Source organism: Erinaceus europaeus, chromosome 8 (genome assembly GCF_950295315.1).
Source record: "Erinaceus europaeus chromosome 8, mEriEur2.1, whole genome shotgun sequence".
In the NCBI taxonomy this organism is placed as follows: domain Eukaryota; kingdom Metazoa; phylum Chordata; class Mammalia; order Eulipotyphla; family Erinaceidae; genus Erinaceus; species Erinaceus europaeus.
The window spans coordinates 75,916,032-75,943,706 of record NC_080169.1 but is presented as its reverse complement, the minus strand read 5'-3'; the positions used below and the strand labels follow the sequence as shown (position 1 = coordinate 75,943,706).

General features: G+C 35.6%; 1 protein-coding gene and 1 non-coding gene across 4 annotated transcripts in view; both read right to left on the bottom strand.

Moving 5' to 3' along the window:
• Positions 1-3,162: 3,162 nt before the first annotated feature.
• BCAP29 (B cell receptor associated protein 29) overlaps positions 3,163-27,675 on the bottom strand; it is a 41,903-nt gene continuing 17,390 nt past the window's right edge. For all 3 annotated transcript variants that reach the window (XM_016190494.2, XM_016190495.2, XM_060196401.1), the window contains exons 5-8: positions 25,549-25,684; positions 16,140-16,248; positions 9,321-9,421; positions 3,163-5,293 (exon numbers count right to left, since the gene is read on the bottom strand). In XM_016190494.2, the coding sequence (XP_016045980.1) occupies positions 5,258-5,293; positions 9,321-9,421; positions 16,140-16,248; positions 25,549-25,684 (382 nt within the window). In that variant the 3' untranslated portion in view covers positions 3,163-5,257. The remainder of the gene's footprint in view (positions 5,294-9,320; positions 9,422-16,139; positions 16,249-25,548; positions 25,685-27,675) is intronic.
• On the bottom strand, positions 12,643-12,772 carry LOC132540106 (small nucleolar RNA U109). Its single transcript, XR_009551365.1, has one exon. It is a non-coding gene; the product is annotated as a small nucleolar RNA U109 (small nucleolar RNA).

Here is a 27,675-nt window from a genome sequence, read left to right as displayed (position 1 = left end):
CTAAAAGTCTATCTTAGACATTTAGAGTATATTTATAGAACTGGCAAAATAGCTCACTGGGATGGTGCGCTGCTTTGCCACATGCAAGAAAAATGAAAGGAAAAGGTTGCACTTTAAAATAAAAACAAAATACTACCTAGTTTCAGGCTTGGGAGTATGGATCCACCTGCCAACGCCCACGTCCAGTGGAGAAGCTATTAAAGCTTCCACCTTCTGCACACCGTAACAATCCTGAGGCCACACTCCTAGAAGAATAAAGAGTAGAAAAGCTTCCAGTGGAGAAGATGGGATATGGAACACTGGTGGTGGGAACTGTGTGGAATTGTAGTCTTATTGATCATTATTAAATCCATAAAAAAAAAAACTCAGTTTCAATCTGTTAATTAACAAGTTTTTTTTTTTTTTTTTCATGGCTCTACTCTTCTAATTCTTGTAATACAATTGGGAAGCCTACCAAGAGTCAACCACATTATAAATTGCTCTGCAAATTCTATTTTCAACTTCTTTTCATGCACATTTTGTGTTTGTTTTATTTCCATCAGGTTGTTCCACCACAAATCCACTGCTCCTGGTGGCCATTTTTTCCTTTTTTTTTTTTTTTTTGTATTTGATAGAACAGAGAACCTGAGGAAAGGGAAATATGAGATATAGACACTTGCAGTAACCCATTCAGTTGGGAAGTGGGTGCTCAAACCCAGGTCCCTGTGCAAAGTAATATGTGCTTAACCAGTTGTGCCACCACCTGGTCCCCTTCATGCAGGTTTATATTTTCAACAAAAAAACTGCCTTGAGGTATCAACTTGAGTTTTTCTCACTAGAGACATATGGGTGGAAGCATGGATTCTCAAGTCTCAACCTCATCAGCAAATGCATGTGCATGGGTTTCTGCTTCTCATCAGAACCATGCATTTGTATTGTTTATGTCTTTGAAATGTTCTACTATAACTCTGTAGCCTTCTTTTCCTTTAATGGTTCTTAAAGATAATCATTATCTCATAGTTTGATAGGCCACAGGTTTAGCTGGGCTCAACCAGACTTTTTTCTTCAGGCCCATGCTTTCTTTTTTGGTGCTTTTTTCTTTATTGTTATTATTTTATTTTTCCTATTTTATAACTGTCTTTCAGCCAAGTTGCAGCTGCTACTGTGATTCCATCCTGACTTCCCTAGGCAGATGATCTAACCAATTTGTCCTAGAACCTCACCTCTCCAGAGCCCTACCCCACTAGGGAATGACAGAAACTGCCAAATGCCCATGTCCAGAGGAGAAGCAGCCACAGAAGCTTGACCTTCCACCTTCTGCACTCCAAAAAGATTTTGGTCCATTCTCTTAGAGGCTGAGAAATGTTAGGGGAAGATGACCAGAGGGTTCTGAATTCCAATTTCATCAGGACCTAGAGAGAGAAGAGAAAAAAGAAAAAAAAAAAAGAAAAAAAAAAGGAGGAAGAACACTTGTAGTAATAGGACCATAGGAAAAATGGGCAAATATATATATAAAATATACTGCAGTTTCCAGTGGAGAGAACGGGGACGCATAACTCTGGTAGTAGGAATAGTAAAGAATTATACCTGTTAACTTAGAACTTTGTAAATCAATATTAAATTATACCCCCCCACACACACATATATTACAAATACACATATGAGGGGCCAGTTAGCCAGTTTACTCGTTTGCCATGAGTGCAACCCAGGTTCAGGGCCCAGCTCCACATTGGGGGAAGCTTTGGTGCTGTGGTCTTTTCCTCACTCCTTTTGTCTCTGTCTTTTACCTAAAAAAGTCAGGATGCATTGGATTGACCTTCTCATGGTGCATCCCGTGAGTACCCATTCATTGGGGAAACTGACGATCCTTCCTAGCCGACTGAATCCACATGGATCCCAGTCACTTTCAAAGCCAGCAACAAGCAGCTCCTGACAGCTTTCAACCTGACGCTGTTGACTGGCTACGGAAGAAGGGCAAACGCTAGAAGAAGAACCTAAAAAAGTTGACCTGGAGCAGTGAAGCTCCAATAAAAACAAAAGTATAGGAAATACTTCACTATCTTACAATGCTACTCCTTACTAGACAGGTATCCAAAGAACACATAAACACTAACACAAAATGATATATGTACCACTGTGTTCACAGCAGCACTATTCTTGATAGCTAAAAGCCCTTTGGTCAATAACTGAATTAAAAAGACATGGGATATATATTTAGTGAAATGCCACTTAACCATGAAAAAGATGTTATCAGGCTTTTTTGGGATAATGTAGATAGAACCTAAGGTGATTATGCTAAGTGAAATAAATAAGAAAGCAAAAACAAAGCACTAGATTGTTTCATTTATATATGGAATATACAAAAACTAAAACAAATTAAGTTCTAAAAATATAATAAACCAATTCTTAGGCTGGAAACTAAAGTGATTATACAAAGAAATGGAAAGAAGTGAGTGGGGTATGTGGTGGGGGTCTCTGTTGGCACTGGAACTTTGGTGATGAGTGTTACCAAATACACACAACATGCACACGTAAAACTATACTCCTAAAAGCTAACTATATAACTAATGTTATAAACAATGCTTAAAAAGACTGGTATATTTACACATTATGTAGTGAACATCTGAATGCATGATGTATCACATGTCAGTAGTGCTGGGAACAGGTTGCTCAGTTATGGTATAGCATAAAATGGGAGAAATAGTGAGAAAGCAGTGGACAATAACATGAGAATGCAGAATTAGACCAACTGAAAGAGGCAGAACAAGACAAAGGTACAGGTGCATCACAGTGACTGACTACGTCACAGGAGGAAGGAGTACCTTTGTAGCAACCAGTGATCAGTAACAGGAACTACAGACAAGGTTATTTACATACTTGCAAATTATCTTCAATTGCATGAGAACAGTGTCATAGAAATTAAACTTTCTGTTCTAAATTGATGTTCAGGGTAATTTAGTTTCTTGTAAGGCCAAAATAGAGCCTGACAAGCAATGAAGATGACTTATGCCAAACTCCAGAGAATTCTATTCTTATCTAGAACTTCTCAAGTACTTCTTGGGATTTTGAACCTTCAGATTTGCAAGTAGGTGTAGGGTTTGGTAAAATTCTACATAACTTATGGATCAGGGCAAGAACAATAATCCTAAATTGGAATCTATAAAATAGTTTAACACATAAGAGTTATATCAGAGCAGTAACAATATTTAATAAGCAGTATAAGTAAACCCATGGCATACATCTTTATTTTTAACAATTATATTTGTTAAAAAATAAATCATGGTGAGGAGAGTAAAAAAGAATTAACAAGCACTCCTTGTAATAACAATTCTGTAAATCAGCAATTCTGTAAATCTTAATTAAAGAAATCACAACAATTCAAAAGAATTAACAAGCATGCCAATGGGCAGTTTGCTACAGTCATAAAGTAAACAGGCACTGGAACTAAAGCCCTGGGTTCAAATCCTGATAGAAGGCAATATTTTGTTTAGCAAGTAACAGTTACATCTATTTATATACTAGTTTTTAAAACAAGATTTGTTTCATAGGAAAGACCAGAGCACCAGTCTTCAGTGATTTTTGTTTGTTTTGTGGGAGAGAGAGAAATGCTAGAGCAGTTTGTTCTCTCATATGCAATGCTAGGATTGAACCCAAGGCCTCATGCATGCAAGTCCTGTGCTCTACCACCAATATATTAAGGTTCAGGTAATATCTGAGACATTAAAATAATTAAATTTTTCTGGCTCTGTGTGTAACTATCCATGTGTTCAAACTTCTAAGCAAGCCTTTAAGTTTGAATACTATGTTGAAAATTATATAGTTATATTAGTGGTAAAGATGGCAGTAGATTTTAGTTTTGCCAATTATAAAATGCTACATTTCACTTTTCTATATGCTATCCTATCATTAGAATCAATTTATACACAGTAGGCCAGAATAACAGATGCTTAATATCTATTTATTTACCCATGTAGCATTCACTCTGATATTTCTCAGTTGATACTTTGAACTGTCATTTGTTCACTTCTCTCCCTGTCAGCACTCCCTTTCCTTGTTATTTAGGCTATTGTCAGCCCATATGGTCTAACTCCCATTCCTTACTCCTGTTAAATGTCTCCTACATGTCAGTTTTCTAGCACATAACTCCTGACTTTTATCTGAAATGAAATTCTTGTATTCTTGCTCATTCCAGCCACTTTACAATAGAAAAAAAGAGTGAAATTGGTGCTAAAATGAAAACAACAAAAGATGAAACACAAATCACAAAAGTAAAAATTCTAATAATTATTTCTCATATATTTAGGCTTTTATAAAACCAGAAAAAAAATTCATGTCTAAGTACTAGTACTGTTAAAACAAATCATACTAATATGATTCTCATTTATAAATGAAACTAAATGAATGTCTCAATGGAAAAATATTTTTTAATATTTAGCTTTCAGAATACAGAAACATCTTGGAGAATTGTAACACTAGTATATGCACATTTGAGGTAATATCTGTATAATTATCAACTCACAGCAATGAGGAAACTGCTTTTTTGGGATTATAAATTAAGAATTCCACATAGGTGTAAAATATACTTCAATGCAGTGCTATGGCAATTATGTAAATATATGTAAACTCATTTTCCAGGTGAAATTGAAAAGGCAGGATGCTTACTAATTAACACAAATGCCAACAAAGACAGTGTAACTGGTGCAGGGAGCAAAGCACCAAAATGCAAGTATCAACATAGCTGTTTTACTAGCATAAACCATAGAAAAGACAAAAGTCATTGTTCAGTCTGGCCCCTACCTATAAATATAATAGCTAATAATGATTACCCATCCACATTTGCTTTTGTCTATGAACATATTTGCTGACATTACATACTATTTTCAAATTTACCATCTGATTAAAGAGGATATTGTTATTACTGAAAATCCATCAATGCTTTTAAGGCTAATTAAGGTTTTTGTACAATTAAAATTTAATTTTGGAAGTAACTGGCTAGTGAATTCTTTTTATCCACACATAGCCACTATATATATTATCATCAAGATGTAAATATGGTGTTTAACATGCTTATCTTTTTCTTAAGAGTTGGAATACAGATTGTATATCTGAAAAATCACATACAGTTAATAATGTCATTGATACAGCCTACATAACATTTAAAATTACTGGCTGATTACAGTAAATTTTTCTTAACTGAGTCAAAAAATTTCTAGAGGCTAACATGATAATACAGTTATCATCTTGACAATGGTCTATTCACGATCTTCTTTCATAAAGTTCACAGGCCTTTCTTACTAACTTTTCTTGAATAATCCTGTAAAACAAAACATAAAAACACATGATTTAGGTAGTTGTAGAAAAGAACAAGAAGTCAGTATGACAAAGACTTCTATAAAGCATTTTCTTTTATGTGTTAAGAAAATAATCAAATGTGAAATATGGATTAATAAAGTCTCAAATAAACTATACAACTTTTTTTTTTTTTAATTTGCTGGTGTCTCATGGCTAATTTTTTATTTCAGACAGAGAGAAAAGAGGTGGGGGAGATATATCACAGCACTACTCCACCATCTATGGAGTTTCCCCCAGTGCTATGGTGCTCCCATGTAGCCCTGGGTATTGAATTCAGGTCCTGTGCATGGCAAGGCACATACTCAACCAGGTGAACTAGCTTCCTCTTCACAACCTGTGGGCTTTATTTGAAAAAACATCTAGAGGAAAATAATATTCATAAGTTCCTTTCTCCCCCTTCGTATTACTTTATTTTTTATTTCAGATTGTTGCCAGGAAAGCAGAATCCAAAATTTCCATCTTATAAAACCAATTAAGCCTTTTTGGCAAAAGAAAAGTTAAAACAAAAATTCCAGATGGTTTTTCTTTCTTTTTTGTCCTTTGGATATCTGCTAATAGAACTGGTCTTTAAAATTATACCCTTCATTTTATGAAGAACACTATTTTATTTAAAGCTGGAGGAAAATGTGATGGAAATTATAAGATATCATTTACAATCAGAAAGTCAAAGTCTATACTGGAAAAAAAAATCCTAAAATAGGGTTGTAGCATTATTCCTTATATGTATCAGGTTCTTGTCCAGGGGCTTGTCTAAGCCCCAATGCTCTTAAGAGTACTTTCCATAATGGACTTCAAGGAACCAAACCAGAACACTGGACTAGGTAAAGGACTCTGAATATCAAGGGATCACTTTCACATCTTTCTGTCTATCTTATCATTTTAGATAAAAATCAAAGCTCTTATGGAGTTCTTATTGTTGTGAAGGGTGATTTTCCAAAATTAAAAAAGAAAGAGAAAAATCCTGGCAGGTACTCCTGGGTTTTTGCTGCCAATAATCCTTAGTTGTTTCTATTTTTTCCCCTCTTCTAGAAGAGAACCAGGGCAAACAAGGAAAGATAAAGATTATTCATTATTATATTTTGAAGGGAAAGTTTTCTAATATTTATTTAGTGCCTGTAACAAGGAGGAGATGAGACGGGGAAATCCACAACCAATTTAAAAGATGAAAAGTTGGATTAAAGAAACAGACGTTCCCCTCATCCACCTTTATTTCCTTAATATTTTAACAGTCCTTCATTTTATGATTAAAGTAATTCAACTAAGTGAAATCATAAGTAAGTTGAGATATGATTTATTTATTAAGGTTGGTTTGGCAGTAGAAGTAAAGCTGAACAAAGGGGAATTAGAGACAGTCTTTGACTGTAGATATTCCACAGCTATCTTTTGCTTTTCAACTAGAGTTCTAAGGGTGAATATCAAAACTAACAGTTACTTTTGAACTGTAGAGATAGCTCAGGGTGCCTGCACTGCTGTGTGCACAACTAAGATTTGAATCCTGGCACCACATTCAAAGCAGGTACTCTAATGCTAAGCCATCTCCTGGGCCCATAAATGGGGTCATTTTTCAGAGAAACAGGTTTACCAAGTACTTTTGGAAGAAACAATGGAGAATCAAAGATTTCTACATTTGTTATCATGAATTTTTACACTTTAAATTGAAGACTGTGTGAAGGAAAGGATTTGGGCTGAAGGTATGTATCTCATCATGCCATGATGACACCAGAAAATTCCTGGATCTCTATTTTAGTGATGGAGAAAGGATGACCTTGCTGAAAATCTAATCTACTCTAGACCATGTGAACTCAGCTCTTAGTGTTTGGGAGTGGCTTACATGGGGTTCTCTAACATTCTCTGAGTCGTCCTCCTTCTCTTCTTTCTTTCTTCCTTTTTGGATAGAGACAGAAATTGAGGGGGGTAGATAATGAAGGAGAAAGAGAGACAACTGCAACACTACTTCACTGCTCATGAAGCTTTCTCTATGCAAGTGGGGACCAGGGTCTTGAACCTGGGTCCTTGCATGTGGTAATGTGTGTACTCTACCAGGTGCACCACTGTCCAGTCCCCTTTTTCTTCCTCTTGCCAAAATAGGATAGTTAAGTCAAAACACAACTTATCTGGCAATACCCGATTACAAGTATGTTTTGGAATGCTCCTTCTGGCTCTAAATCAAGGCCAACGTGGCTGAGTCAGAGTAAGTCATTCTTTCAGCAAAACTTCTTTAGAGGAACTAATACTGATGATGACAATTATAGCAACAACATTTAGCATTTCTTGAGTCTTCACTATTAGTCAGGCACAAAGCAAAGCAACCTATACATTCTCTTGACAACTTAATAAGCCAGATACCATCAATGTTTCCATTTTGCAGATAAGGATGTAAGTCGCAGAGGTGAGGCATAACCTGTTTATAGTGTAACAAATGCAATATTAGAATTATTCTTCCACCTCTGTCAACTTCAGAATATAGTGCCTGTCACAAGGATGAAGGAAGTTAAGTCCTGGAAGTACGACTTCTAATAGAATGAAATAACTGCATAAACTGACTGCTAAACAAATAAGCAAATATCCAAATAAGCCCTGACTGAAAGTCCAAGGGTTGACACATTTGTGTTTGTTTTTGTTTATTTTTTAACCAGAGCACTGTTCAGCTCTGGCTTATGGTGGTGCGAGGGATTGAACCTGGGACTTGGGAGCCTCAGGCATGAGAGTCTGTTTGCATAACCATAGGTTGACATATTCTAAGGATAAACAAGGCTGAAAGCTAAAGAGTATAGGCCTTCCATCTGAGGCAGAATAAGGCTGCTTCTGGAATGGTCTCTCCTTAGCCTTCTCTTCACATTTTGTTAATGGTGGCAGGGTAATTAACTCAGGATAAGTGCTTGTAGCCCAAGAAGAAAAAGAAAAAGAAGTCTAACTTGGGTGAATTTTGGGAACTAACTCTTGCTAGACTGGAGGGGAAGAAAATGAAAACCTAAGGTCTTTGATTTTGTGGCTTTAACAATAAGCTGCTGTTCCCATCCATATATATTAAACATTTAAAATTTTTTAATATTTATTTATTTTCCCTTTTGTTTCCCTTGTTTTTCATTGTTGTAGTTATTGTTGTTATTGATGTCATAGTTGTTAGATAGGAGAGAGAGAAATGGAGAAAGGAGGGGAAGACAGAGAGGAGAGAGGGGGAGAGAAAGAAAGACACTTGCAGACCTGCTTCACCGCCTGTGAAGCAATGCCCCTGCAGGTGGGGAGCTGGGGACTCCAAATGGGATCCTTACACAGGTCCTTGCTCTTTGCTTCACATGCTCTTAACCCGCTGTGCTACTGCCCGACTCCCTCCCCATCCCTATTTCTATCTTTCAAATCAACTTTGGAGGTAAATCACTTAACTGAATGCCAAAGCTTTGTCCTAAGATGTTTAGAAAAGCGTAATAGAGTAATATGATGTCTGACTTTAGTTTTGGGCCTCTTAGGGCATACACATTACACACATTCCAAATGATAAGAAAACCTTTCCAGAACCAGTTTGTTTTTCAAATGGTGTATTTTTTTTTTGTCCACTTCTTTTGCTAGTTAAAATAATAATAAAATAAAATAAAAAGCCAATAAAGCTAGAATGCAGTTATGCTAGCATGCCAGTATTTTCCTGTATTATTATATTTTCATGCAATGTTTAAATCCTTACCCTCTACATACAAATTTAACTTTCTCATTCATTTTTAAAGATTATTTTAATGTGTCTGTGGAAGAAAGAGATAGAAAACCAAAGTCTTGGTCTACTCTGGCATATGTGGTACTAGGCATTAACCTGGGGCCCTGAATGTTAAAATCTTGTACTCTACCCACTGAGGTACCTCCTCAGCTTACTGATCAGGTTATCATTTAAGAAAGGCAGGACAAAGTCCATTCTCTTGATTTGGGAATAATAAAATCTTGGTTGACTCACATAATTATTTTTCCCAAGAATTTAGGCTCTGTAAGTAGATGCCACCTACCTGGAGTTCCAAATTTTCTTTTAGGAGTCTGTCATATTCTTTTGAAAGTCTCTCTGATTGTATCTTCATTGCCACCACATCATTTTGAGCCTTAGAGAGGGCTAAGAACCAACAATTAGAATTAAACATTTTTTACATGGAAATAATTTCAAATTTACAGAAATTTTACAGTGAACTCGAGGGTAGCACTCACTCAAATTCACCAATTGCTAATGTAGTACATTTGATATTACAGTCTTTCCCCACATATATATATATACACAAGATTATTTTCTTCAATCGTTTCAGAATATTCCCCTTTATTCTTTGAGTATTTCTTACAAAGGTATTATCTAACATGACAAAAATATTGTTACTGGATTTAGAAAATGCAACATCAGTATAATGCTTTTATGCAATCTACTATCTTTTGCCCAATTTTGGCGATTGTCTCAATTATGCCATTAGAAAAAAAATCATTTTTTTCACTTCTAGTAAACCAATCACTTTCAGATGACAAATAAAGACTTAATTGTCATCACTCTTTCTCTATATATTTTAAAGCTTTTTAGACGGAGACAGAGAAGGCTGAAAAGCAGAGAGTGACCAGAGCACCAAAGTTTCGATATAGTGGGGGCCAGGCTTGAACCTAGGTTGCACATATGGCAAAGGAACACACTATCCAAGTGAGCTATTTCCCTAGGCTGTTATGTGTGTTTAGTTTCCTTTAATTTGGAATAGTTTCCTAGCCTTCTTAATCTCTTCTTCTTCTCCCCATCTCTTGTGATACTGACATTTAAAGATTACAGTTTAGTGGTTCAGGAGGTGGGGCAGCAGATAAAGTGTTGAACTCTCAAGCATGATTGTCCCAAGATCAATACCACATCAAGCAGCACATATGCCATGATGGTCTGGTTCTTTCTCTCTTCCTATCTCTCATATTAATAAATAATATATTAAAAAATAAAGAGTATAGGTTACTAAAATGTTCTTCATTTTGGTTTTCTTTGGTATGTTCTTATAATTAAATTCAGGTTTATGCATCCCAATTACATACAAATATAAGTGATAGTGAATGTTTCTCAAAATGTATCACATCTGGAGACCCATCTGCCTCTCCAAGGTCCCCCCTGACCCCCGTCTTCATTTTAGTTACTTTCCTCTCTATACCTAAGAAGTGTCATGTCATACACACCCACACTATTAACTCAAGTGTTTTTTTCTATTGGTACTTTCTAGACATTCCTGTCAAATTTATTTGTCTATGTTGTGTTCTATACTTGTGCTGTCAAACAAATGTCTCTTATTTGTGCATCTACTGGGTTGTTGGAAGTCATGATGTATTTTTGTTTAGAAAACCAGAAAAAATATGTCATGAATTTTCTGACAACCCAATGATACAATATCTACTAACTTCATGTAGCTTTGACTGAGGTTAGTGCAATCAAGGACCTGAATTTTAATGTCATCTAATTTTAATTCATTTCAAATATTATTTAAGTAGCTATGTGTAGTTAATGGCTGGTCATATGGATAGCACAGCCCCGTAATTTTTGTCATGTTCTTTCTATATTTCTATTATCTGAATCTGGGGTCATTTGGATATTGTGCTGCTTTGTTATGTTAGCAATCCAGGTTCAAGCCTGTGTACCACTGCACTGAAGGAAGCTTCAGTGTTGTGATCTCTTTCACACTCTTTCTGCTTGGCTGTTTCTATCAAAAAACAAAAATAAACCTGAATTCTGCCTTTTCTGATACTTATTAAGTGAAGGTATGAACTAGTAAGAATATTCAAGGTAAGAATATTTTACTTGTATTTCAATGAATATCAATAAACTTAGTTATTACTATTTTATTGAATTCATGATAATTAGAGAAGTTGTTACTAAGAATTTGTGATATTTCCAAGTCTTTTCTACATCTCTTGTTTTATAAAAATTATAATATTGTGCTTTGGACAATTTCTGTTTCCTATGAAACAGCTTTCTTGACTAACAGATTATATAGACTTGTTATCTGATACCTGACTATGCTTCTTTTACTTTGAAATCATATTATTTTGGAAACAGCATATATTGAGAAGACATTGTTAGGCAAAGATGTTTTAAATGACACCTGTTACCAATCCTTTTTTTTAATTTTAAAAATTTTATTATTTTTATTTATTTATTGGATGAGATAGCCAGAAATAGAGAGGGTAATGGGAGACAGAGAGGGAGAAAGATAGAGAGACACCTGCAGCCTTGCTTCACCGCTTGCAAAGCTTTTCCCCGCAGGTGGGGACTGTGGGCTCAAACCCAGATCCTTGCGCATTGTAACATGTGCTCAACCAAGTGTGCAACCAGCTGGCCCAAGTTACTATTTCAATTTTTTCATCTGCAAAAGTGAGATACTCTCACTTGCCAGTGCCCTTATAAAAATGTTGAGATAGTTGTTGAGAATACTGACCATATTTAACTAGAAACTAGGCTATTTCCTGGCTATTAGGAACTTTTTGAAGCACATGAATCATTTGCTAATATGGAAAATAACTCCCGTTAGTGTTGAAGCATCAATTAGCAAGTCAAAATATTTATGGAAAATGACATACAACTAGGTGAGAAGTTTCTATGGACTTCCAAGTGCCAAAATAAGATTTATACAGTAGAAATTGGTGAGACTAATGCAATATGCAAATGTATTATGTCAATATGATTTCTACCAAAGATAGCAGACATCAGCTAACCACTGCCAGAAATAGAGGAAAAAAGTCAAGGCATTGCCATGACAGCTAAAGTTGGCCAATGTACAATAGCTACAAAAATTATAACAGGAGAAAACATTTTTAATCTGAAAAGTTTCTACATATACAATGTTGGTTTCTTTTACGTTTGTTTGGTTCTGTTGTGAATTTAATTGTAATTATATTTGCATTTTCCTATACTCTGAGGTACAGGTGAGTTAAGGCCTACATTTTATTTATTGTTTCAATCATCACTTACTTTATTTCATATTGCTTCAATCCACCCATCCCACTCCATTTCTGTTGTGTATAGCTTAGATTATTAATTTATTTTGCAGAGTCAGGACCTCACATGCATGCATTTCACTGCTCTAAGCCTCTTTATTATTTAGACAGACAGGTAGAAAAAGAGAGAGGGAAAGACATTATTGTGCTAGCGCTTGCTCAGGTGCCACAGGATAACCTAATTTAAGACTCTGCTGGAAAGACAGTCTTTATTTCTATCTCCCTCTTATCTCTCAACCATTTTTTGGTCTCTATCTAAAATAAATAAATATAAATAATATATAAATTTAAAAAGAAATTAATACCAGTCACTTTTTTTTTATAAGTTCTTTTTCTCTATGTGTGTGAAATATACTAGCATCCAACCTTTACTGAAAGGCTGGAAGTCCTGAGGGCTCCTTCTAAAATACCATGTTATAGGTATAATGATATTCCCACAGGAATAACAAGTTATATCCACATGTAACTCAATCACTTTTTAATCATAACCACTATTAGAACTGCTTAGCATCATACAATAATTGAATACTTTGTACAGTTCTAAGAATAAATACCAAGTTGTTGTAAACATAAATACTGGTAGTTGTCATGGAAATATCTCTCGAAGTCATCACAGGTTTTCTACTACATACCCGATCTATTTTTATTATGAGAGCTTATAAGCTCTATAAATTGTTTAAAGATTAAACTCTTATTTTTCATGACAGTACTCTTTCCCAATTAAGCTGCACACTGAACCATAGGAATTATTGTTAAATAGATCATCAAAAATAACAAAACATGTCCTTGCACTTGAGTAAGTTAGACTTTACACTTGAATAAATTAGTTATGTTAGGACATGCAGGTTCTCATTTGAATCAGTAAAGTCATATTACTGTACTGAAGCACAGGTAATTTACTAATTCTGGTCAGAACTTGAAGTAGTAGTTAAAAACTTGTATAGGCTTTGGCAATGTGCTGAATTATCCAAGTCTTATCCTATAGGTTTATGCTAATTTATTAGTTTTTGCTTTAGTGAATTAACCTGGTATAAGCGAACAGAAAGAGTCTAAGATATAGTTCCTTTAGAAATGGAGCCATGCTCTTTTCAAGGTCATTAATTAATAACGTTATCTAAAATAATAGCTTTGGGTAAATGAGTTCATAAAATATTCTACACTTCACAAAAACCAAATAGGATGCATTCAAATAAGTAAAATCTGCTTTTGCCCTATCACTAATTCATTTTCAAAGTACCTATGTAATCTACATTTCAAACACAGAAGTTATCTCGTTATCAAATTATAAACACAATGCCTGTGTTATCAAAGCATTATTTTTTTCTAAACATCAACTGCCAGCTAAAAAGTTCTTCCTTTATATTATTCTCAAATAGTACTGAGCTTAGAGTCATATTTCAGACTTAAGATGTAAAAGTTAGGGTTCTTAGATGTTAAGAGCACAGGATCTCCAGGCTAAGATCCTTGAGGTCCCAGGTTTAATCCTTGGTTCTACCACTAAGTGAGTTTAGCAGTGCTCTGGCCTTTTTCACATAAAAATGAACAAATCAGGCAATAAATCTTTAGAAAATGAAGTCAAAGCTCAAAGTATCTCAGGGTTGAAATTTTTGAAAAGGAAATCAAATCATTTAGTTACTGAACATGCTCTAATTTAGTATTTACATAGAGGCTAAAACAGGTATAACATGGCATACATATACCCCATTATATTTAATTTTTGTACCACTATGTTCATAATGTTACAAAATAGTTCCTTTAGAGATATGAAAAAAGCAGACAAGATCCCCCCCCCCCATGCTAATGAAATCATACTGGAAACAGTCCACCCCACCTTCCCTTCTTTCCTTTCCTTTCTCCCAGCTAGGGCTTAGCTAGGGCTTCACTTGCTTAATTCTACTACTCCTGGTAGACATTTATTTTTCCAGATAGATGATGAGACAAAAAGTGAGAGATAAACAGGGAGAGGATGAGAGACAACACAGCACTGCTTCTTTCTGTATAATGAGTCCATATGGAGGCCAGAGACTTGAAGCTTGGATGTTATGCATAGTAAAGTGTGTGCTTTATGGTTGAGCTATTTCCCAGTCCCTCCTTGAATTCTTCAAAAGGATATGAAGCATATTTTATGTTAAGAAAATACAGAAGATGACTGTTTTTCTTCTGAAATATCTGGTGTAGAGGGTAGGTAAAACATTTACTTTCATATAAATATTAAAACTTCCTGATTATGCTCCAATCTTTTAGAATTACAGAAAATTGTACCAACTATGGAAAGGCTTTGAGTTTGGGGAGATACTATATCAATCACATAATATACCACTTTGTCTAGAAGAGTAACTTATTTTTTCAAATTATTACCTCTAAGTAATTCCTTGTCACTTTAAACAATGTCTAAATATTTTTTATCTCATTTAATATCCTATAGATTTGTTATAGAAATAGTTATTTTCAGGACTTTCATCTAAATCAAAAAGCATCTTGAAAGAAACACTACTTAATGTAAATAGATAGTAGTGGCAAGTTACCTTACAGAAAATTGCTATTATATAGACACCTATTAACTAATTTTAAGGAGAAAGATACAGAAAGAAAGATACAGACAGAAATCAGAGCACTGTTCAGCTCTGGCTTATGTTGGTGCTGGGGATTGAGCCTGGGACTTTGATCCTTAGGCTTTGAAAGTCTTTTGCATAACCATTATGCTAAATCATTAGCCCCAAGGCCTATTTTTTAAAATCTAAACTTACAAACAGCACAAAGTAGGTCCTTAATTCAGTTACAGAATGTTAACTAAACTTAATGCTTACATAAAGTAGTGGAAGAGACTTGAAATTGAAGGCCTATGCATCAATCATTAGTGTAAGTCTGACTGGCTAAGAGGCCCTAGTGTCTGGACAACATCAATAAATAAGAATCTATTAAATACAGGAAAATTGCCTAGGGGTCAAGCCACAAACTTTTACTTGTGGTGACACTGGGCTTTCTACTTTTCCATGTTATGTGCCTGCAGGCAATAATAATTGTTCTGTGACCAAGAGGAAAGAAAACACTATTACAAGACTTTTTTTTTTTTAAAGAAATAAAATGTAAGGGAATAGCTGTATTCAGGGAAATGGAGTTAGGATGCCCTAACTAGAGTTCTCACTGTACTTTATTTTGGTATGAGACATTCACAGTGGACATCACATCTATAAATCTATACTTATCCATCCTGCAGAAAGAGAGAGAGAGAGAGAGAGAGAGAGAGAGAGAAAGCGCTTACTGGGATTTTCTGACTTCAGCAGATAGACAAAGACAGAGAGAGGAAAAGACTGTAGCTACCCTCAGTGTGCATGACAAATCAAACACAGTATCTAGGTGCGTTGTACTGATGACCATGATTATCCATTTCTCACACGGAGTGTCTTCTTCATATTAAGTAGAAAATAATAGGGACTGAGACAAGTAGTCTTTTTTCTTGTAACCAAAATTGCTCTCCCTCTACATAGCGCTTCTTTGATAGAGTATGTTGTTGGAAAATTTGATCTATTTTCCAAAAATGTGTTTATAAGCAACTTTTCAGGATCATAGTTCTTTTGCTAAGGCAGGTACATTTGTATTTACAACACAGATCTGAAGCACCTACATGTTTTTCTGTATAACAGAGCATGTTTTCCTTTGCTGAAATAATGTTTTGTCTTGATATTTGAGGAGGAATTTATAAATAAGACATTCTTGGTATTTCAGTCAGAAGAACATTTAGCCATTAGTTTTGTTTAAGGGAAAACAGTAAAGTGTAACAGCACAAAATATCATGTTACTCCTTCTACTTTTGTTTATGCACATCAAGTTACCATCTGAAGTCTTCTTTAATTCATTTCTCAACTTCTTCTGGTCTTCTACTAGTTTTTTATTTTCTGCTTCTAGAATGTTCTCATCTTCCTTGTTACCATTTTTCAAAATCTATGGCAAAAAGAGAGAGATGAGCTTAGATTGCAATACAGATTCTACTAGGGAACAAGCTGAATAATTCATTTAAAGTTATTGGTATTATTCTTGCTCTTTTCAGTATCTTAATGATTCCACAATGTATTTTTGCTAACAGAAAGCTGGCATTGGGCAAATACAAAGAAAAAAAAGACACTTCTTTTTACTGTAGTTGACATATTTGAAATAAATAATAAGGGGGACTTCTGGAGGTGAAGCTATGGAGTAGAAGCTGTTTCAGATCACGCTCTTGATAAACTAGAAAAAAAAAAAAAGAAAAATAATCTGAAAACTCAATAAAATACAACCAGGATTTCTTCAGAAACTCCCTAAGCCACAGTTCAGTACAGACAAGTGTCGCCAGTGGATGGAAAAGTGGATTCTCCTAATGCAAAATGCTGTACTTGGTTATGGCTGGCTCTAAACCGGAAGTGAAACAGTTGAACACATTTACTGGGGCAGGAGAAGACCAAGGACAGCAATCTGGAGCTCAACTTGGAGCTCATCTCTTGAGACCACTGGCTGTCAATCCAATTCATGGTAGAATCTCTATTTAGGTATTGGACAACATGGGAGAGAATTTAGGCTCCACCCACAATTTGTCCCTTCCTATTGTATAACCACACCATTTTTCTTTCTGAGTCACTGTTTTTTTTTAAATTTTATATTTATTTCTTTATTTTCCCTTTTGTTGCCCTTGTTGTTTTCTTTTTATTGTTGTAGTTACTGATGTCGTCGTTGTTAGATAGGACAGAGAGAAATGGAGAGGAGGGGAAGACAAAGATAGATACCTGCAGACTTGCTTCACCACCTGTGAAGCGACTGTCCTGCAGGTGGGGAGTGGGTGGTTGGAACCAGGATCCTTACACCAGTCCCTGCACTTCCTGCCATGTGAGCTTAACCCTCTGTGCTTCCGCCTTCTCTCTTCTCTTAACTCCCTCTCTCTTATCTTCTCTTTCTTGTCTTCTCTCTTAATCAGAGTGAATGATTAAGTGAAAAATCTACATATAGCCAAAAAGCCCTCAAAGCTTTGGGGGTGGGGGAGGTAAATTACAGCCAAAATCCCCATGGCATAACAAGAGCTACTAGCTGGCTGCTTCACCCCAGGGACTGAGGTAAAGCAAAACAAACAAAAAACCAAAACTGTCAAAATTTACAACTGGGAACTCTTAACTCACTCAGACACAAGTCAATCCTGGCAAGTGTGATCAGTAAATTGAAAATAGGTGACAGAGGGACCCTTCAAAACTCAAAGAAACTGCTTTGCCTATGTCAAGGAACACAATACTTGAACGGTAGCACCCAGGACACAAATTTCAAAAGTCACCAAATATAATGGTCAAACCAAAAAAGGGGATAGCACAAATAAACCTGGACAGAAACTCAGGAAAAAAAAAAAAATCTCAACAAGCCAGAAACAAATAAGTATGAGGAAAACATCTAAACACTCACTGATGTAATAATCACAGGAGTAAGGAAAGCTTTTGAAATAAATAATAAAAATTTCTGTCTGGGCTATGATTAAATTATATGTTCAAAAGTATTTAGGTAAATAGTGTAAATAAATATATATTTTTTACTCAAGTGTGTGATATGTAATTCTAAGAAAATTTTTGAGGATAAAATTAATTGGAATGTCACCATGTTTCAATTGCAGAGTTGTTTACTCAGCCTGTTTATATGGCGATAAATTCATAAAAGAACAGTATTGTTAGCATAAGGATCACTAGGTAGAAAATAGGAAGGATATCTCTGCTTGGAAAATCTTACCTAATTTTCATTGAGTAGTTTCCAAATTACCATTGTTAAATTAATCCATTTCAATGGCCTTTATATTTACATTTTATTCTGGCTGTAAAAAATGTTTACATCTGCTAGGTAAGGAAAATTTGAGCTGCATAAAGACGTGTGTCTAAAAATCAATATACCATGGAATAAAAATAATAGTATTTCTGTATAAATCCAAGCTTTGCTAATAAAATTTAAAAGCTGAGGGGCCAGGTTGTGGTGCACCTGGTTGGGTGCGCATATTACAATGTGCAAGGGGCCAGGTTCAAGCCCCTAGTCCCCACCTGCAGGGGGAAACTTTTGCGAATGGTGAAGCAGTGTTGCAGGTGTCTTTCTGTTTCTTTCCTTCTTTATCACCCCTTTCCCTCTTGATTTCTGGCTGTTTCTATCCAATAAATAAATAAAGATAATAAAAAAATTAAATTAAAAAGCTGACTTATCTTAAGGAAACCTTAATTACAGATGCCAAGAATGACATATATTATTAACAATAAAAATTACTTAAGTATCATTGCTATGGTTTATTTTACTAAACAGGTTGGTAGCAACTTCGCAGCTTCTATATTCAGGTTAAACAGCAGTTCAGAAGAACTTTAAACAGACACCGAGAAGAATTTCTACTGAAGGATGACTCTTTTTACTAACGTAAGCTGGTAAATTCAATAAACATAACTCAAAAAGTTTTATTCAGCATTAATTACATGCAAATATTATTCAATACAAGGGTTGGTGCTGTAACAGGTAAAAAATAAGGGGAGTTTAGGATGCAACTCAATGATAAAGCACATGTTTTGCATGTATTGATGTTATAAGTTTAATCCCCAGCAACATTCTCCAACCCTATGTAAGAGGGCTCTGCTTTAAGAAACTTAATTTAGTGGAAAGAATAAAACAGGAATATAAAAACTGTAGCAAAAGATTAAATACAGTATCATAACAGAATAGGAAGCTCAGGAGGAATTAAATCTCTAAAAACGTATTTCATAATTTCAAGAAAAAAATCTTAAATAAGAGGAAGGAGTATATTAAAACTGAAGGACCCTTAACTTTTCAATACTTAAGAAAAACAATTTTTCAAAGAGTAAAAGCAAAAGTATTTCTCCATACCTATATTATTTAGTTCCTTCCTCAAGTTCAAAAACAAACCTAGTTGTTTTTGTACTGAATTAAGTTCATACAGTCTCCAGTGACTACTCAAGTTGGAAGAAAACTACTGAGTTGCAAGAATGTTTACACTGATTGCTTGAATTATTATCCCATTGAATTGGAAAAGTTGGATCTGTGTTGGTCTTGTGAATAAGCTCTTATTACTGAGCCTGTAAGCCTGTCCAAATTTATTATGTGTAACTTAATGCTGGAGAAAAACCAACAACCACAGAGTCTGAAATTCAGCAGCTACTAGCTACTAGCATTGTTTAGTGTCCTATTATATCTCATCATGGTCAGTGAAGAAAAAGGGAAGAAACGTACACAAACCAAAACAGCAAAAGGTAAAGTTTGATTACAATAATTTTAGAGTAGTTGAACTAAAAGTTAATTGGACTTTGGTAATTAGTTATTTACTAAATATCAGAACAGAAAGGGGCCTTAGGCATCATTTATAAGTCATTCTGTAGATTCTGCATACGAGAAGAGGGCATAAAATAACATTAGAATGTGAATTCTAGAGTCAGACTGTTTGAATTAATATCTCAGTTGAAAGATTGAAAAAAACTATTTAGGACAGAGACAGAAAAATTGAGAGGATATATATGTGTGTATGTATATATATATACATACACACACATATATATGATAGAAGTATACATATACACACATATATATATGATAGAAGTATACATACTTCTTTCATTCTATCATATATATATATATATATGTGTATATATATATGATAGAATGAAAGAAGGAAAAGGGGCAGGGGTAGATGGCATAATGGTTATGCAGAGACTCTCATGCCTGAAGCTCCCAAGTCCCAGGTTCAATCCCTTGCACCATAAGCCTGAGCTATCAGTGCTCTGGTGAAAAAAAAAAAAAAAGGAAGTCAGGCCGTAGCTGCAGTGGGTTAAGAGCACATGGCGCAAAGCACAAGGACTGGCTTAAGGATCCTGGTTTGAGCCTCCGGCTCTCCACCTGCAGAGGAGTGGCTTCACAGGTGGTGAAGCAGGTCTGCAAGTATCTTTCTCTCTCCCTCAGTCTTCCCCTCCTCTCTCCATTTCTCTCTGTCCTATCTAACAATGATGACATCAATAACAATAATAATAACTACAACAAAAATTAAAAAAAACAAGGGCAACAAAGGGAAAATAAATAAATATTAAAAAATAAATAAAAAATAATGACAGGAGGAAAGAATAGATTTGTAGCACTGCTTGATCTCTTGTGAAGCCTGCCCCCTGTGGGTTGGATTTAGGGGCGTGAATTGTGTGTACTCTTATGTGTACCAATGCCCAGCCCCTGAATAGTAATTCTTGTGTAAATGATTTAAACCTTCTGTGCCTCCAGTTCCTCCATCTATAAAATTCAGAAATAACAGAACCAACCCAATGGAGCTAAGACTGAAATCAGATAATGCATTACTGTTAAACATTTGAAGCACTGCCTTGAACTGTCTTAATTATTTATAACCTGTAGCTCCAGAATCTATAAAATGACTTGCACCAGGTTTACATGCTGATTATTAGTATGGATGGGACTAGCATCTGAGTACCTTGGATCTCAGGGTAACAGTTTCCATTACAGAATGTGTCTTAGAGAGAGAAAGGAAAGACCAATTTCATCCTTAGTTACTGCAGCAAAACCAACCTGAAATATCTTGAAATACAAGTCATATCTGACATTCTTACTCATGGTTTTTATTGATCAGTTATGTATATACTTTGGGCATTGACAGTATTTATGTTCTGCCCAATATGTTCTGGTTTAGTTTGGCATATCTGTATATCGCTGAAGATATGTGATTGGGTTACAGATACATATGAATCAGGAAACTAGGAGAGCGTGGAAAGAATGGTTACAAAATCAATGAAGGAGAGAAATTGAGGGGAATGGAAAAATGAGGAATTGTGAAATAAGTTTCATTGCAAGGGTAATTGGTTCTGAAAACAATTTTGAAGGTCCCTGCTATGAATTAAGAAAGGTGTTTATTTTAATTTTTATAAATTTTTAATTTTTTCCCTTTTGTTGCCCCTTGTTCTTTTATTGTTGTAGTTATTATTGTTGTTGTTATTGATATTGTCATTGTTGGATAGGACAGAGAGAAATGGAGAAAGGAGGGGGAAGACAGAGGGGGAGAGAAAGACAGACACCTGCAGACCTGCTTCATGGCTTGTGAAGTGACTCCCCTGCAGGTGGAGAGTGGGGACTCGAACTGGGATCCTAATGCCAGCCCTTGTGCTTCACGCCACCTGCATTTAACCTGCTGCACTATCGCCCAAATCCCAAAAGGTATTTTAGAGAAAAAAATCAACTTAAGTACATATATGACAAATAATGTTACCAAAACTTTATAAGAATACTTTTCATTTTCCTAGAGTAGAAGGACAGGAGGAAAACAACTAAAAATAAGTAAAGGAAGAAGCACTGTTTTAGCAGTTGTTACAATTCACTACTTAACATTGTGGAACAATTTACAATCAAGATAGGTACAAACAAGATATATCTAAAATTACAAAGGTTGTGTGCTTCTGAGCATAGCCATCAAATGTTAATCAAACCTTTAAGGTTTTGGTTTGTTTTTCCCATTGTAAAATAAGATCAAAGGATGGAAAATGAAGCAAATAAAATTAAGGTACAAAAGGAGGTTGATTGTGTTGCTAACACACTCGCGCACACACACACGCGTGCGTGCGCGCGCACACACACACACACACGCACGACTTATTTCTTGCTTTGAAATACCAATAGTTTGATTTTCAAGACTACAAAGGGAAAAGTATTAGTTAGTTATGTATCACTGCCTTTTTAAAATAGAACAAAACAAAGTAAAAATAACATCTTTTTCTCTCTCTAAAAATTTGTATTCTTTAAAACTTTACTTGAAAAGATGCTGGTTACAACATACTCAAAAGATGCATTTTAAAATTCTGTTCCTATGAGAACAGATTATTTATTTTTTCTTATTTTCTCTCAGCCCTGCTTTTGCTGTATCTCATAAATTCTGACAGCTAATGTCTTCATTTTCATTTGTTCCCTGGAATTTTAAAGAAAATTTTATTTTACTGCCAGTAAAGCTTAGCTGGGGCTTTGGAGCTGTGCAATCTCACCACTTTCAAGACTCCTTTATTTTACTTGGGCTGGGTGGTATAGTACACTGGATTAAGTACACACAGTACAAAGTGCCAAGGACCTGCAGTAAGGATCTGGGTTTGAGTCTCTGGCTCCCTATCAGTAGGGGAGTCACTTTGCAAGTGGTGAAGTAGGTCTGCAGGTGTGTATCTTTCTCCCCCCCTCAATTTCTCTCTGTCCTATCCAAATATAAAAATGATTACTATACGCAAATATAAAATAGAAAAAATGACCTCCAGGAACCAGTGGTTCATGGTTTAGGCACAGAGCCAAGTGATAACCCTGGAGGCAAAAAAAAAAGAAAAAAAAGAAAAGAAAGGACATAGAGGAGAAATATAATAGCACTGCTTGTGAAGATTGCCCATTGTAAGCCTAGGTTTATGTGTATGGTGCAGCGTACCGTCTACCAACTGAGCTACCTCCTGGATCTTACAGGAATTAACAAAAAATGTTTTTTTCCTTTAATTTTCTCCTTGACCAAATAGTTATTCAGTAATATGTTGTTAAGTCTACATATGTTTTTGTCATTTTCAACTTTCTTTTTAATATTTTATTTATTTATTGGGTACAGGAGAAATTGACAGAGAAGAAGAGAGACAGACATCTGCAGCATTGCTTCACCACTTGTGAAGCTTCCTCCATACAGGTCGGGAGTGGGGACTTGAACTCAGGTCTTTATGCATGGTAATGTGCACTAAACTGGGTGTACCACCACACAGGCCCCTCAACTTTCTTTTTGTGAGTGATTACTATTTATTTCCTCTGTGAACTGAGAAGATGCTTGGTATGGTTCACCTTTTTTTTTTTTTTTTTTCCTTTCTTTCTTTTTATAGACATAGAAAGAAATTGAGAGGAAAGGGGGAAATAGAGATGGAGAAAGAAGACAGAGCCACAGGAGGCTCCACTGCTGATGACGCTTCCCCCCTGATGGTGGGAACTGGGAACTTAAACCCACATCCTTGTGCATAGTACCTGGTGCACCACCACTAGCCCATAGGATTGATTTTAATATTCATCACTTTATAGCTGCTACGTGATCCAGCATATAATTTGTTCCTGAAAATGTTCAATGTGCACTAGAGAAGAATGTAGGTTCAGCGTTTCAAGTGTGAAGAAGTCTGAAAATATCTGTTAAGTCCAAAGTATTTATCTTGTTTAGAGCTCTTGCTTCTTTACTAATATTTTGTCTGCTTGACTTAGGTAGAACAGGTAAAAGTAAAATATGAGTTTTGAGTATTTCTTTAAATTAGCTTTACCTTATTAAGTAAGTTTATAAAGCTTTATGTGTACTATGTAATTAACTTTTTATAATTAACTTTATATAATTAACTATGTAATTAACTTTTTATAATTAACAGTGAAGCATTATAATGGCCATGCAAAGAGACTCTCACACCTGAGGCTCAAAAGCCCCAGGTTCAATCCAGGCTTTTTTTTTTTTTTTTTTTTAAACCAAAGCACTGTTCAGCTCTGGCTTATGCTGGTGCTAAGAATTGAGCCTAGGACCTTTGGTGCCTCAGGAACAAGAGGCTTTTTGCATAGACTTTATGCTATCTCCCTAGTCTGATTATTCTAAGAAGTGGATTTAGCAAGTCTAAAGGGGCTTAATATGAACTAAAAATGCTCAAGCTATGAGATCTGACACTTAATTTTAAAGTTAAGGGGAAAAAACATGGCAGACAGGGAGGTGGTTCAGCAGGTATAGTGCAGGACTTGCATGCTTGAGTCCCACAGTCCAATCCCTGGGATCATGTAATCCATAGTGGTGTGCTGACCACTTTCGCTCACGAAATAAAGATAAATAAATAGGGGAGTCGGGTGGTAGCACAGTGGGTTAAGCACACGTGGTGCAAAGTTCAACTACCAGCATAAGCATCCTGGTTGGAGCTCCTGGCTCCCCACCTGCAGGGGAGTCGCTTCACAAGTGGTGAAGCAGGTCTGCAGGTGACTTTTTCTCCCCCTCTCTGTCTTCCTCTCCTCTCTCCATTTCTCTCTGTCCTATACAACAATGACGACATCAATAACAACAACAATAACAACTACAACAACAGTAAAAAACAACAAGGGCAACAAAAAGGAAAATAAATTAAAAAAAGATAAAATTTTTTTTTAGCAACTGATGTAGTATGAGAGAAAAAAAAGAAAAATACTTAAAGCACATTTGTATTATTTCTTTTTCTACGTATATTCTAATCTAATGGAGAAAGTATTAGTACCTGATTCACACTCTCCCTGAATAGCATGATAGGCCAGAATAAATTACTTAATGAAGTATTATCAGCAGTACCACCAAATTAAAAGATTAAGGTGGTGTAACCCAATAGAGTGCTCACATTACCATGTATGAGAGCTTGGGCTTAAGCCCATGGTTCCAACTGTAGGGGTGGAAGTAGTGGAACAGTACTATAGGCATCGCTCCTGTCTCCCTTTCTCTTATTATCTGTCATAATAAACAAACACTATATGCAATCATTAACCTAACACAAACTACTTTCCTTTCTTTCCTATATAATCCCTATAAAACTGAAAACAAAACAGGTTTAAAGTGTAATTTAAGTAGGGGCTTGGGCAGTGGTGCACTCAGTTAAGCTCATATATCACCATGCACAAGAATCTGGGTTTGAGCCCCTGCTCCCCACCTGCTGAGAGAATGCTTCATGAGTGGTGAAACAGAGCTACAGGTATCTATCTTTCTCTCTATACCCCCATCCCTTTCAATTTCTCTCTATCCTGTGAAATAAAAATAAAGTAGAAAGAAAAAAAAAAAAGCAAAAAAATGGCTGTTGGTAGTGGTGGATTTGTAGTGCTGGCACTGAGCCACAGCTATAAATTTGGTGGCAAAAAAAAAAAAAGTAATTTAACTGAAAAGGAAATTATAAAACATTGCTTTAGGTTTTAAAGTAAAACTAACAGAAAGAAAGGAATTAAAATTCTTATTACCAGAGTATTAGTTTCTGCTTAAATCACAGATAATAGACCCAATGGCATTAATCTACTATGGCTGGAAGTTTTTTTTTTTTTTAAAAAGTATCTAAAGGATAATAAAGTACTTCTGAAACAAATATTTTCTAGAACAGTATTATGGTTTATGGTAATTTTTTGCTTATAAATTATGAAAATGATCTTTCTGACACAAAAAATAATACAGTCTCTTTGAGAATACCAATAACACCTACAAAAAATTTTGAAAGGAAATTCAAATACCCGTTTAAGTCTTTCATTTTCTTCCATGAATTTTTTGGCAGCTTCGTTGGTATTTTCTGCTTGAGTTTTAAGTACTCCTTTGTTTGATAGTTCTTTTGCCAACTGAGTAATGAGAGTAACCAGACGTCTCAGTACTCTAGGAAGAAAAAAAATCAGAGTAATAATCAACAACTATGGCTTCAATTCAAAACAGTCACTTTCAATGACTTCCAGTTAGCCATGGGTATTGTGAAAGGAAGTGATCTCTAAAGAGGACACATTTTTTTCTTTAAATCTAAGTTTGCCAGTCAAAACAAGCTTGAATCAGTCTCAATCCTTTGAAATCTTTATTAGGTTAGTATTTGGAATACAGGTTCATCATTACTTATTAGTTTAACTATTTTCTCTGTAGAGAGGCCTTTAGCCAAGATCGGCAGTAACAGAATGTCAGACTAGGTGGCAGGGCCATTGAGAGAGGTCTTTTTTGGTTGTCATTTGGTTGTCATTTTACTACTTAAAGTCCATTGTATGTGACTATCCAAGCTTAAGAGCTGTTCACTTACATCTGTTTATGGGAAACTTTTATTGTTAGAAGTAGTAGTCATTGTCTTTATTCATTTAACAAGACACTTCTTCAAGAACTGCTAAGTGTTCAACACTAGATACTGGAAAATGAGCAGGAAATGAGGCAAAGCCCCTGTTCTCAACGAGTTTACAGATTAGGGAAGCAAGAATTAAAGCAGTATTTACTTACAACAGTGAATAATGCTTGGAAGAAAAAATATGTAAATTTTATGTAACTACAATAGAAGGCAAACCATACTTTGGGAGGATGAGGCTTAGAGTCTTCCCTGAGAAAAGGACTGAAAGATGAGGAGTTATCAGATATGGAGCTAAAGAGCTCACCAAGAGCATATGCTAGCCATGCACAAAGCCAGGGGTAACCCCTAGTGCACAAAGAAAGAACCAGGGGAAACTCTCTGAATAGTAGTAATCATGATGATGATGATGATAATGTGGCCCTGTGAGTACCACATTTGTGAGCAGTGAAAACTGCTTGAGAGTAAGGCCCTGGCTCTATGAAAAAAGAAATTATAAAGAGAGAGAGAGAGAGAGAGAGAGAGAGAGAGAGAGAGGTTAGTCAGCGAAAGAGGGTAAAGAAGAAGTGTGTTTTGTCAGGAAGATGGCACAGTAATTTTGCACCAGACTTGCATGCCTGAGACTCCGAAATTCCCAAGTTCAATCCTTGGTACCAGCCACCACAACTGAGCAGTACTCTGGTCTACCTCTAATTAGAATAAAATAAATGATATTTTAAAAACAGACAAATAAATTTTCCTTCACCTAGGAGACACTCCTATGGAGAGGTATACTAGTTTATTTGACAAGTATATGTAGTTAATGTAATAAATGTATAGATACTTGGGCAACTGACAACTAAACACTGTGAATCTAGGAGTAGAAGCCAATGATAATAGCTTCAACTGAATTTTTTTTTTTGCCTCCAGGGTTATTGCTGGGGCTCAGTGCCTGCACCAGGAATCCACTGCTCCTGGAGGCTTTTTTTTTTTTCCCTTTTGTTGCCCTTGTTGTTTTATTGTTGTTGTGGTTATTATTGTTGTTGTTATTGATGTCACTGTTACTGGATAGGACAGAGAGAACTAGAGAGAGGAGATACCTGCAGACTTGCTTCACCATTTGTGAAATGACCCACCTGCAGGTGGGGAGCTGGGGGGTGAACTGGGATCCTTGCACTGGTCCTTGTGCTTCACACCAACTGTGCTACCGCCTGAACCCCCTACAACTGAGTTTTAAAGTAAATAACCATAACAAATTTCTGGTTGTTTTAGTATGTGGAGGCTATGCTATCTGTAGCCTTATCTTCAAATTTTATTACTGTATGTACTTTTATTAAACATCTAAAAATTAAAAAAGCAGCATGTTTTGACAGTGGAAAAAGCAGGAGTGAAGACCCTGAAGTAGGAAGGAGAAATAGTTACATAGTAGAAATCAAACAACTAGTTTTCACAAGAAGAAATGAATAAACATAAAAGTCTGGGTGGAATGTGACATATACCTAAGAGAATAGTATAAAATAAGGCACTAGAGATAAACGGAGGCCAGATTATGTATGATCTTGCAGGACTA